At 41.2% G+C, this 12,717-nt stretch overlaps 1 protein-coding gene across 3 annotated transcripts in view; it reads left to right on the top strand.

The window, feature by feature from the left end:
• Positions 1-12,717, top strand: part of sdk2b (sidekick cell adhesion molecule 2b) — a 288,479-nt gene that overhangs the window by 223,123 nt on the left and 52,639 nt on the right. For all 3 annotated transcript variants that reach the window (XM_042224141.1, XM_005913547.3, XM_014335296.2), the window contains 8 exons: positions 2,746-2,879; positions 5,577-5,688; positions 6,058-6,248; positions 7,760-7,843; positions 7,947-8,141; positions 9,855-9,971; positions 10,251-10,418; positions 10,809-10,911. In XM_042224141.1, the coding sequence (XP_042080075.1) occupies positions 2,746-2,879; positions 5,577-5,688; positions 6,058-6,248; positions 7,760-7,843; positions 7,947-8,141; positions 9,855-9,971; positions 10,251-10,418; positions 10,809-10,911 (1,104 nt within the window). The remainder of the gene's footprint in view (positions 1-2,745; positions 2,880-5,576; positions 5,689-6,057; positions 6,249-7,759; positions 7,844-7,946; positions 8,142-9,854; positions 9,972-10,250; positions 10,419-10,808; positions 10,912-12,717) is intronic.

Here is a 12,717-nt window from a genome sequence, read left to right as displayed (position 1 = left end):
TACTGCTTATTGCTGCAAGCAAAATTAGGGTTGCGTAAAAGCTGCACAGTTGGCCAAGATGTTTCTGGGCAGCTGTCCTGCCTACCAGGCTCTCTTGTAGACCATGGCTTTTTCTGAAGAATAATAATGGAAAAGGAAATTGGGTTGGAATAAAAAAGAGAAAGCATTCTAAGATGTGGGAATAAACATTAAAACTAGACAGAGACAGAGGCATGTTCACACATATCTGATTTGTCCAAATTTCTCAGCCTTGTGGCTTGATAAATCCCTGCACCGTGCCGGATACGTGCTAAGCCATCGTTATAAGCAAGCCTCCGACAGCTGCTCACAACACCGCTGAGAGATGGGGATTTGAATAAGAGTGACCAAAATCAGACAGACAACGATAAAAGAGAAAAAAATAATGAACATGTTAAAGCGGAACTTCAAGAAGCATGTAAAACATTAACTGCTCTTTTAAGCGAAATTCTTATCTTTCCCTTCTTGCTCCCTTGATATACATGCAAAGCCATTCAGGATAATTGGCTTACTTTTAATTTCTTCCAGCGTCATGTGGTCTTTGATCCCTGAGGCCCAGCACACACTGGGAGTGGTTAGATGTGCTGAACAAGCTGTGTAACCAAGTTTTGTGTGACCCCCACTGCACCAGCCCTGATTACAGGCTGGGGGGAGTGAATGCTCAGCATGGGAGCACATTAAAATCAACTAGCAGGGGGAAAATGCCTCCTGCTCCTAGAAACTGATGAAATCTGGTTTTGCTCTGGATAATATTAGTTTGAACTCAGTTTGGCAGGTGCTTTGACATGCTCCTGAATGATCTTTGAGGGAAAATAAAGAACTTCAAAGATCCCCTGATACGTTGCATTATCACAGAGAGAATGGGCTGCGTCGTCGAGGTCATTGGAAAGCTGTGGTTAGCAGTGCTAGCTTGTATATTTTGGTCTTTCATAAGTGGCAGGTAAAGAAGTTAAGCCCTGGATTGTGTCCCCGTTTTGGAAAGGTCCTGGGAAGCCACCCGGGATTCATTCGGTGCTTTGGACACTTCCGTTCTACCCGCATCCCTGAAGAGATCCATAATTCATGGCTGTGTGTCCAGGATGTCACCGCTCCAGCGAGCTAGCATTAAATATTTACCTCAGATCATAAGCCACAGCCATTGAGGCCTGCTTGTCCCTTTAGGAAGAGTGTTTTCAGTCTCAGCATGCATGAAGAATCCCAGATGAGCCCAGCGACTGGAGCTGCTTTAAGATGTTTGAAAATCAATCAGCTCCAAGATGCATCTCATAAGTCATCACGCTCTAAATGCTAACAGCACAGGTATCTCTATGCCACATGCACAGCATATTGCTCTCTCTGCTGTGTCAGATGGTTTTCCTGCCTCTGTGAAGCTTTTTCTTTTCTTTTTTTATGGGCGTGCACAGTTCTATATATTTTCTGTATTTGCTTGTGAGCACCATACTGTTGGCATCTTTTTTTGCTTGCTTTCTCATCAGCTCTCTTGCTCCCCTGATCATGCACAGCAGGTATTCCGATCCCCTACTGATGAGATGAAGGTGGGGATGGAGGAAAAAGTGGAAGGAGAAGTGGAGTGGGTTTGATTGGAGGAGGAGAAAAAGAGGAAATCATCAGCTGTGAAACAGAAATGTGTCTGAAACTTACACGACAGGGGTCGTAGTTTTGTTTTTTGTTTTTACACTTGTTTTTTATAACAAACAGCAAAAATTACAGTATTTCTAGAATACATGATCAATGACTTGGGGAATAGTTTTTGCTTTTGTTTTTTATTGATAACTGAGATTACAGTTAGAGGACAGTTTTAGCACTGCTAATAGCCTGAAAAGTTTGAAGAGGACTCCAAAAGGACTATTTTCCGAAAGTGTTACTTGTTTGTTCTTTGGGCTTTTTTGTAACAAATATACCGATTTTTATGTGTATTGTGTTTTCAGCTCAAACTTTAGAATTTATAGCTTATTTGTAGTTTAGAAGTTTATCTATAAACAGCACAAGAACTACTTGTGGTGGGATGGAAAGAGAAAAGCGATATCTGGAGGAAGGCACCTAGTTGGAAATCTGACTGAAGACAGGCACACATCACAGGAGGGTGGGGGTGGGCTCTCTCACTGATGGTTATAGTGACGAAGAAAGGGAGGATTTGATAAAGCCAACATGACACCAGGTATTAGCGCCTATAGGCCTCCTGCTGAAAAATGGATCAGTGTTTATTTATTCAGGCATTACTAAAACAGGCAATAAGAAAGATGCTGTTGATCCCCGCCAAAAGCAGTTTGCTGCCAAAATGCTGGCCACATGAAGCAGAGTGGTATAAATAGCTAATTAAAAGCTTTGGGTTATTAAAAGCAAGGCTATCATATTTGTGAAGCGACTGCACAGAAGTTAAGACAGGAGAGAATGTCAATATTTCCGCTTTGCTCAGTCAGCGCTTACACATTGTTTACACATTGTAAATCGATATAGCTAATGCTGCTTGAACAGTGTAATTAAAATGTTAAAATGTTTAATGCCTTCCTCAGCCACGAGATAAGGTGTGGACACAAAAGCAAACGTCAGACATGTTTAGTTTTAATTAGGCAGAGGGAGACGGCCTGAAAGTTTCTCTGTTTTTCTTTTTATAGAAGCTTTCTATGAACGTCTCACTTTTTTCTTATGTATATATATCAACGTTTTTTTCCTCCTCCTCATTGAATGAGCAGAGTGATTTTATATCTCTTTTCTTTTCCTGTTCAGTGCCATTACTTTGGACAACACACTGGTTATCTTGTCTACCGTGGCACCCGATGCCGGACGCTACTATGTGCAAGCTGTAAATGACAAAAATGGAGAGAACAAGACCAGCCAGCCCATCACCTTGTCAGTAGAAAGTGAGTAACCACATATACGTACGCAAATCAAGGCTTAATTGGAAACGCATTTAGGCGTACTTTTACTTTTATTATCATGTCCAAGCCTTTTAAGATTTTGAAGGAAATATTAAACATTCACTTGATATCATGAGCCTTTACATACCAGGCTCACAGTTTGATATATTGGCTTGAAAAATGTGTGATTACTAACTGTTTTTAGTAAGCCCCGGTGCAAAAACAGTATTTAAAATGGTATTACTGTCTTGCTATTAGTGTGTATAGTTTATAAAGATGTCATTCCAGGTTAGAACTGTATAATATAGTACATATAAAGTGGTACTGGTAAACTAAGCCCTGGAGTTGGACACCCCTTTGTTTACACCTTTGTTTTATGTTTACCTCAAACTGGCAAAAGGAGAAAAATGTCAAATTCGGTGTCCATCAGAACCAACTTTCAACTGTCTTGATGAGAGCTAGATGTATGAGTTATGACCCAGAGATCAAACAGTAGTCTTCAGGAGAAAAGCCCAAAGGCACCTCTTCAGGTCAGGAGTGTGACCTGATGCGCTCATTCAACATTCATCCTCCAGGCAGAACATTGTGTGCACACTGAAAGCACGTTGAAAAGAGAGAAGTTCTTTGGTCACGCCATTAGTCTGTGTTGACCAGCTGACCCTCTTGACAGTTTAGGTTCCCCTTTTAGTTCTTCCTCTTGACTAAAATGAAATTCAAGTTGAAGGCCTGCTTTAGAGACGATCCAGTGCATAAGTAAATTGCCGGCTTTAAGCAAGCGTTTTAACCCTCTCAAGACAGGCGTTGCAGATTTGCAACAGTTAAAAGCTAACAACCTGATTACCCCACATACATATTTTATGAGGTTTTTTTTTACTCAGAAGTACCACTGCAGGTATTCTTTTGTGCATTAGCAACAAAAACTTAATTTGAGCCTGAGAGGGTTAAAATACAGCAGTACTGGGAGTGTTCCAGAGATGCATAAAGAGACGACCTCAAAGGAATATAGACAAAATTTGTCAGGTAAATTTTTTAATTGTACCTGATTATGTTTCCCATCACTGTGGGAGATTTAAGCTTAACTACCTGAGTCTGTACCAATACTCGCACGTTGCTACATACATAAACACACACACCCACACACGAATACATGCACAAAGTAAGAGGAAGCTGTACGGACAGAGGCACAGGTAGATTGTTCTTCTGCCAAGTTAGTTAATATTCACAAGCATCCTTAGCTTGCATGACAAAAAAAACAAAAAAACACAGAATACACAAATCAAACCAATTCGGTCGGCTTCAGCTCAGCAGAGTGAGATATAAGAGGAAACCTAACAGACAGCATCTTATGACATGGTAGACTGGAGTTCATTATGGAAGTGAATGAGGAGGGTGAGGGTAAGATATTATAGTTGACAACACAAGGGAGCAAAAATAGCCTGTGGCACATGTTGAGAACAATGGCAGAGTTGATTATACAAGTGCTAGAACACACACACACACACGCACGGGTTCAGGCTATACAGAGCACGTAGCAGGAGGTCTCGACTCAGCAGGTGTAATGGGAATACACGATTTATACGAATGCTCCTCACATATGCACACACATGTGCGCATACATACACACATACAAGCAATCAGATGCAGTCTGTTATGAAAGCCGGTATTTGGAGTTTGTGCATGTGTTTGACAGAGCGCTTGAATTTTGCATGTATGCATCACTTATTTGCTGCGGCAGCTGTTGCTGCAGTGATGCCTCTGACACTGTGAGCTTACCTGGGTCCAGCAGTAGTTGCCTAAGATTTGGCAAGGCCAAAGGACAAGGAAAGGTGGAGAGCAGGAGTCATGCTCAATTTACAATTTATGTACTCGGGATGAAGTTTTAAAAATTCATTATAATTTCAGCAAGGCTCCTCCTGTGTTTTTGTTCTTCTCTTTAAAAAAAAAAAAAGAAGATTTGTTTTCTCTGCAAGATAGTAGTTTGATATGGACATCATATCTTGTGATGTGTGTGTTTGTGTCTGTGCATGCATCTTAACACCCAAGACTGGTTAGATTGAGTCATGACAGTCCCTGTAGCTACATCTGACATGTGCGCCCACAAGCACACTTCCAGGGCATGATGGGATTGACGGATCAGTGTGAGTTTATCGCAGACGTGACACATCTCAAGCAGCACACACACACACACACACACTGGGGTTTCCTTGCCATGAGCTGTGCCATAATGAACACACACACACACACACACACTCAGACAAACTCACACAGAAATAAACAAGGATGAGCATAAAGTGTTGAAAATGTGGGCTCAGGCACATGCGGACACACGCGCACAACAGCCTCTTCGCTTCTTAAGCCTCATGTTAGTCAAACAGTATTTTTCTATCGCTGCTTCTGGTTCTCCGGCATATATCTTGTTATACACAGTGAGTGCACTGTCTCATCGTATCTGACCAATCTCTCTGTCAGAACTCAGATACAGTGCGTGCACTGGTCAGTTTCAATATTTCATGTCGATGAGCACCCACTGGGTGGAAATGAAATTTATAGGTCACTACAATCCAAAGAACCCAATGAAATCTCATCAGATTGTGCCTCTGTTAATTATATCCTATTCCCATCTATCAGGTTCATTGATCTTTGCTTAACATCTCCATGTTTTGTTGACATGTTTGTGTGGCGACCTGACTTTGTGTCTAGATGTTGGAGGTCCAGCAGATCCCATTGCCCCCACCATTATCATCCCTCCCAGGAACACCAGTGTGGTCACAGGCACATCAGAGGTCACGATGGAGTGTGTGGCCAATGCCAGGTAAAAATTCCTGAAAGTGCAGGGTTTCAAATGATTCGGTACAGTCCAAAATAGAGGATTTTATGGGGCTATTTTTCACAGTTGAAAAGAAAAATAGTCCCAGTGAAATGACCGTTGGTGATATATTGCTGCATGTCAGGGGCAAAACTCAGAAAACTGGGCAAATAGAACCAAAAACATCTACGGTGCTAGATTCTAATGGTAAAGAGTCAGAAGCTAAATGTACTTCAGCTGTATAATTATAATTTGCTTATGTCTGCTTATGTGACGTGTCACACTGTGAGGCTTTATGGGCTAGCACAAAACGAGCATTCTCACAGGGACATGGATGTTACAAACACATCTCACATCCTTCTTTGCTCTCACTAGACCTCTTATCAAGCTGAGTATCACATGGCGTAAGAACGGCGTGTTGGTGAACAGCGGTTTGAGTGACTTCAACCGCAGACTGACCATCCTGAGTCCTGTGGTGAGCGACGCCGGCTACTACGAGTGCGAGGCCATTCTGCGCAGCAGCAGCGTGCCTTCAGTCAGTGCTGGAGCTTATCTGCATGTCCTTGGTAAGAGCTAAAGGCTAAAATATGTTCCTGGCAGGGTCTTGTGTCTATTATTTTTGCGTATTAATATCACTTAGTACTTTTAGCTGTAATTTTTCCCAATACTTGCACACTTCCAGGTGACAATATCTATTTATGAAACTCATTACCTCATAGTTTCACACCAGTTCACACATTTTTTTTCTTAGAGGACAAAAGCAATAAAGGAAACCATTCCCAGAATTTCATGTGAATGTCTGACTATTATAATGGTTCACAAAGTTTATATGACTGAGTGCCACTTAGGAACCCAGCAAATGATGGAAGGCCATATATAAAAATGCATATCAACCACTTTTAGGCTTCTTTTTTTTTAAACAGATGCATTTGTCAGGTTTAGTTTGCAATGATCTGCTTAAAATTGAATAGAAACCCCGGTCTCGTCGAGCGCTACTTTGTCATAGCATAACACGAAGTGCGGAGAAACTAAACCCACAGTCGTGAATTCTTTCCTTTTCACACCCGCTGGCCACATAAAATATTTCCATGGGGCACCACTGGCCCGCAGGTAGCACTTTGAGAGCTCATGATCGATTACCTTGTAGGTTTACTCAGACACTGCATCACAAATACTATTTGAGTTTTTAGTGTTCAGTGCTGCCTGAGGACAGAAACACATTCGAGTGAAAGCACACATATTAAAGAATTGCTCTCTCCTTGCTGCTTCAAAGTCAAGATAAGTTTGTTATTCTTCTCTCTCGTGCTTTGTTTGTTATTTGATATCAGTGTCTTTGCTTTTGCATTTTATACAACTTCAGTATTTGGAGCACATTACCATAATGTTTGTATTTCTATTTTTTGCCTGTTGGCCTTAAGGTTTAAAATCGTTTTTAGGTGTTTATAACCTTTTTTTATTATGGTCAAGTTAAAGAACAGACTAATATTTTCAGTTTTGGTAGGTAGTTGTATGTACCTTCATATCAGCGTCTACGTGCAGCGACCCACATGCGTCACATATGTAGAAGTAAACTTTAACAGACAAGAGTGACTGTGCGAGCTTGATGCAAATATTCAGTCTCACTACATAAATGTGGTAAAAGCATGACTGTGAAGTTGTGAGGCAGTAAGGGGGAAGTGTTATTGATTTAAAAGGGAGAAAACTAATGGTTGGCCTCAAGAAATGGTTTAATAGCATTGCTTGAGTCACATTTATTCCATCTGACTGAAACACTTTGATGTTTTCAGGGTTATGATGTGATTCAAAGCACAAGGTGGAAGGGGGGGGGGGCTTTTTCCACGATACTGCTAACTAAGCCTTTCCTCTCACCCCCCCCCCCCCCCCCCCCCCCCAATAAGTTTGAAGGATAGCCTAACCATTACAGAATACCAATTACTCACTTCTATAATCAAACTAGTCTCACCGTGTTCTGCTGTGTTATCAGATATTTGGCCCAAAATTCAATACATTTAAAGCAGAAATAACTTCTGCTTTAATCTGTTGTTTTTGTGTTTCACTAATGTGTCTGCTGTTTCAGAGCCACCACAGTTTATAAAGGAACCGGAGAAACACATCACAGCTGAGATGGAGAAGGTGGTTGACATTCCCTGTCAGGCACGGGGTGAGAGCTCGCTGGTATTACAATAAGAGAATGTAAAGTAAACCCTATCAGAGGAGAAATGTTTGAACTGAACCCCAAACTCTCACTCGCCCACCCTCTGCAGGAGTGCCCCAGCCAGACATTGTGTGGTACAAGGATGCTTTGCCTATCGACCCAGTGAGGACACCCAGGTACAGGGTGTTGGTGGGCGGCAGCCTCCAGGTCAACGGCCTACTGCCTGATGACACCGGCATGTTCCAGTGCTTTGCCCGAAATTCAGCCGGAGAAGTTCAGACCAACACATACCTGGCTGTTACAAGTAAGTGCTCCAGCAGCTTTTCAAGGAATTACTTCACCCAGATAATTGCTACTATTAAACATGTTGTAAAGTGCTGAATTTGAGCTAAACATTCACTTTTTCTTTTACTGAAATGTGTTAAATATTCATGCAGCTCTGCTAAGCTTCAGCTTTAGAAATGTCAAAGCGTAGTATTTTAAAAATGGAATCATTTCAGAATACTGAAAGCAGGTTGAGTCTTGCATAGAATGGTTATAAATGGATGTATGGATTTACTCTCTGCAATTCAAGTAAAAAAGCTAAATTTGTGATTATAAAGACAAGTTAAGTCTTTATTTTCATTTAAAAAAGAAAATGACATCATGGTACCAAACAAAGCAGTGACCTGTGTATGACTGGGCTAGTAATGGCCAATCTCCCAGGACAAATGCGAAAAGTGAAGTAGGGTTTTGCTGTAAATGAGCGTGTGAGCTCAAGGGCCCTACGCTGAGTGAATAAAAGTCCAAATAAAAATAAAAAAGTGACAGTCTGTTAAACAAACTGCTGCACTCTTGGTTCTCTGCCTTTGGAAAATGAACTAATTCTCATCACACAAGAACCTGACTTACTGTAAACACTGCAAGAAACACTCAACTTGGGACATGAAATATAGATGAAAACCACAAACAAAACTTTGGTTACAGGAAAAAAAAACACAGAGATGCATCTTTTTTTTCTGTAGTAGTGGCATTTTTGTCTCGTACTAAGAAATCCGATACCTAGGCAGTGAAGAAAAACACTTTAGATGTGCACTACGTCTGACAGCAGAGTTGTGATTGCGGCGTCGCTGTCAGTTGACAATATTGCAGAAGGGAAGCTTCCCTATATAAACTAACAATTAGGCCAACAACGATTAAGTTTACATTACTGTGGAAAGGCGAAACATTAATCACGTTTGCTGCTAAACTGTAATCACCTAAATGATGGGAATTTAGAAGTCTTTTTTTCCCCTGCGCTTCTGCCACTGTTGGTATTTGAAAATAACTGCTAATTTTGCTCTCACTGTGCATCTGTTTGGCAAGTTTCTGACATCTAATTTTCTTCACTTTGTCTCAGTTCCTGCTGCCTTCGCTCCACGCCGTGCCGCGTTATCAGAATTCATAATATTCCGTCTCGCTAAATCACCCCTTCCATCCCTGTTTTTCTCTCCTCTTCTTCTCTCCCCCCTCCTTCTATGATCTCATCTTATCGTCTTCCTTTTTGTCAACACAATCATGTTTGTACTTCTCCTTCAGCCCTACTCCCTGTGTCCTGAGATTAGCAGCGCACCTATGACAACTCCCTACTCCTCCTTTCCTCCGGGAGTGATACAGTTTTCTGTCATCCTATAAAAGCTTTGATTTATTGCATATCATAAATACGGATTTTAGTTATCTACAAATTGCCTTCCTTTTCTGTCTATACTTCTTCTCCATTCATTTTCTTTTCCTTCCTTTCATATCCGCTATCTCTGCGGGTGCAAAAAATAGACCGGCAGCAGACAGTTATGGCACCGAGGTGAAGCCTGTGTCAATCCGTTTGGAATTAGGGGGACAAAGCATCGACTAAACACTGCAGCTGGCTGCTGCTTACAAGAAATACGTTTGAAGTGGGGCTTTGCCTCAGACAGTTATTCTCTCACCTCTATAACCCTCTTACCCTCTCTCGTTACTGTACTGAGCTTCCTTTATTCAGTGTGTGTTTGTCTACCCTCAGGCATTGCCCCGAATATCACAGCTGGACCCTCTGATAGCACTGTGATCGACGGGATGTCAGTCATTCTGCACTGTGAGACCTCTGGAGCTCCAAGACCAGCTATCACCTGGCAAAAAGGTCTCTTTTACACGCATACTCACACCACGAGGGATTGTGATGTCTGTTATCTGTAAAACATTGGGACCACAGTTTGCTGTGGCTTAACAAATAAAGCCTGATCTGATTCCTTTACTGGGATTTACCTTTTGCCATGTTTTTGTGTTTGCATTCCAATAGCAGATCAGGGAAGCAGCATCCTTGTTTTTGACAATCTGCTTTTCTCATTTTTTTCCCTTCTGTTCTGTGTGACCCTTTTCTCTCTGCCTACCACTTCTGCTGTTCGTTCCCATATGCCAGGTGAGCGCGTGTTAGCCAGCGGTTCAGTCCAGCTGCCCCGGTTCACCCTGCTCGAATCAGGCAGCTTGCTCATCTCACCTTCACACATCTCTGATGCCGGGACCTACACTTGCATGGCAAGCAACTCCAGGGGCATTGACGAGGCATCTGCTGACCTTGTTGTTTGGGGTAAGTGGGCTTTTAAAAACACATATACCTGATGTAATGTGTTGAAAAAGTCCTAACTTTGTGATAAAAACAGAAAATGAAAGAGTAGTGCAGTTTTACTGAGAGACGTGTTTAGCAGGAAACAAGGTTGTGCTGTATAATAACAAAGGAATGCTCAATTTCTAAATACAAAAGCATTCTTCTGTGCAAGCCTGGATTCATCATTTTGGTGTTTTCTTCAAGAAGCCATCAAAAGACAAAAGACAAACCAGGAGCAAGTCATTTCGACTGAAATGAGTTTCCTGAAATTCATTTTTTTTTGACATTTTGTAGACCGTTTTCCCCTCTCTCACTTCCTTCATCTTTTTCTCCGTCTATCTCTTTCTTTTCTTCTTTATTTTGTGTCCACAGCTCGCACTCGGATTACCACCCCCCCACAGGACCAGAGCGTTATCAAAGGAACTAAAGCCATTATGAACTGTGGAGTCACACACGACCCAAGTGTGACAGTCAGGTAAGGGTCCATTTAGAAACACAGATTAATTAAGGCACAATGCACATTTATATACAACAGTTTCTACAGGCTGTTAGTAAAACTGATGTCACCTGTAAGCAGTAGATACTGTTACTCAAAAAAGGAGGCCAACATAAAATAGGCAGGTTAAAAGGGAGTCGTTCCCTTTTTTTCTTTTTCTTTTGTTTTTAATGAAAAAGGGCAAAATACAGCAAATCCAAAAGTGAAAAGTCAAACACTGAAAGCAAGCAAGCACCGGGAAGGAGCTAATGCATGCAAACAAGCAGGAGAAAAAGTGAAGAGAAGCAAAGTAAGTCGTGCGGTTTGTCTTCCTGATTAACCCGTCCTACGAAAGGTGAATAAGTTTTACCCAAGCTAAGCTGTCATGTCTTATATCTGTGAGAGATACGGATTCGTAGCAGAGGGAACTTCATTCCTTGATTCATTTTTTTTCCTCCTGGCAGAAAACTATTTCAAAGCCAGTTCAGTGTACTGTAGGCATTTGTATAGGGACCTTACCCTAAGACGTTACCTTGTAGGCAAGGTTTGAATTATTTCTATTTTCTCTTTATTTGCTCCTGAAACAGTTATACACGCTGTCAGGTTTGCAGCTGAGAGAAAATACCTGAAATTGTCTCAACTGGCACAAGAATACATCTAAACAGCCCACTAATTTAATTAAAGTAAGCTCTACCTGTGCCTTAATGATGCGGCGTTGATTGGTAACCCTATTAATTTACACACTCACAGTTTGCAGCCAGCGTTTCCTTCAGACTTTAGCTGCCACAATTGTGTTTCTTTTAGCCATTGTTATATTTCTTTATTCTTCATTCCTTTTATGGTGGCTATAATAGTTTTCCTTGTGATCTCTAGACCTATATGTGTGTACAAATGTTCATCTGGGGCATGTCAGTGTGTGTCACAGATGCATTCTTCATTGTTTGGGGCAAAATTTTAAAAAACTTACTTATTTAGTAGGATATAACATTTTGGAAGAAACTTTTTTTTTTAAATTAAAAACAACAACAACAAATCTGAAACTTTGCCAGCCCTATCCTCTAAATGTGCCAATGCCCACGGTGTCCACAGATCAAAAAACCGAGTTTCAAATGTAGGAGTCACATCCTCAAAAGCTGCAGAATCTTTTTTAGTTCACGCCAGGAGAAAGATTCGACCAACACATACTGATCAGAAGACCCCAGAGACCCCAGAGACCTTTACTAATGAATGTGGGTGCCTGACCGTGCAGAGGAATCTTAACTTGACTTCTCAATTTGATGGCGATTTAGCATAAAAAAAAATATCAAGGCTAGTTAAAAGGACCTGTTTAGAAGCTTTGCACCACTATCTGGATCACTTCTAAGGGACTCAGCCGTGTCTTCCTGGTGAAGAGAAGATTAAAATAGATTAACTCATCCTGAAACTCATCCTAACCTATTTTTATGTATTTCTTACATGTTTAATACCTAATAAATCTCTGCAGCTGAGCTTTTTGTTTTTAGATTGGCTAATAAAGACGCTTCATCCTCAGCTTGGTTGTGTATGTCATTTAGTACCCTTATTATCTTATTTTCACCACTACAATTCTGCTATAGGGAAGGGTTAAGGGTCGCACAAAAATAAATAAATACATGCACTGAATTGCTGTTACTACAGAGAGGAAACCTGTGACCTAGACATACACCTACGCCTGTTAACCATGTTTGTCAGCCACCAGCATATACATATTTCTTTACATAAAGAGTCCCTCGCACAATATTTTACAGCTGCTGCCCAAACCAGCGCAACAAACAACTCTTCCACAGA

The sequence above is a fragment of the Haplochromis burtoni genome, unplaced genomic scaffold (assembly GCF_018398535.1).
Source record: "Haplochromis burtoni strain Fernald_Lab_line unplaced genomic scaffold, NCSU_Asbu1 Contig_6, whole genome shotgun sequence".
NCBI lineage: Eukaryota > Metazoa > Chordata > Actinopteri > Cichliformes > Cichlidae > Haplochromis > Haplochromis burtoni.
Note: the sequence above shows the minus strand (reverse complement) of the source record. Positions and strands in the feature narration are given on the sequence as shown.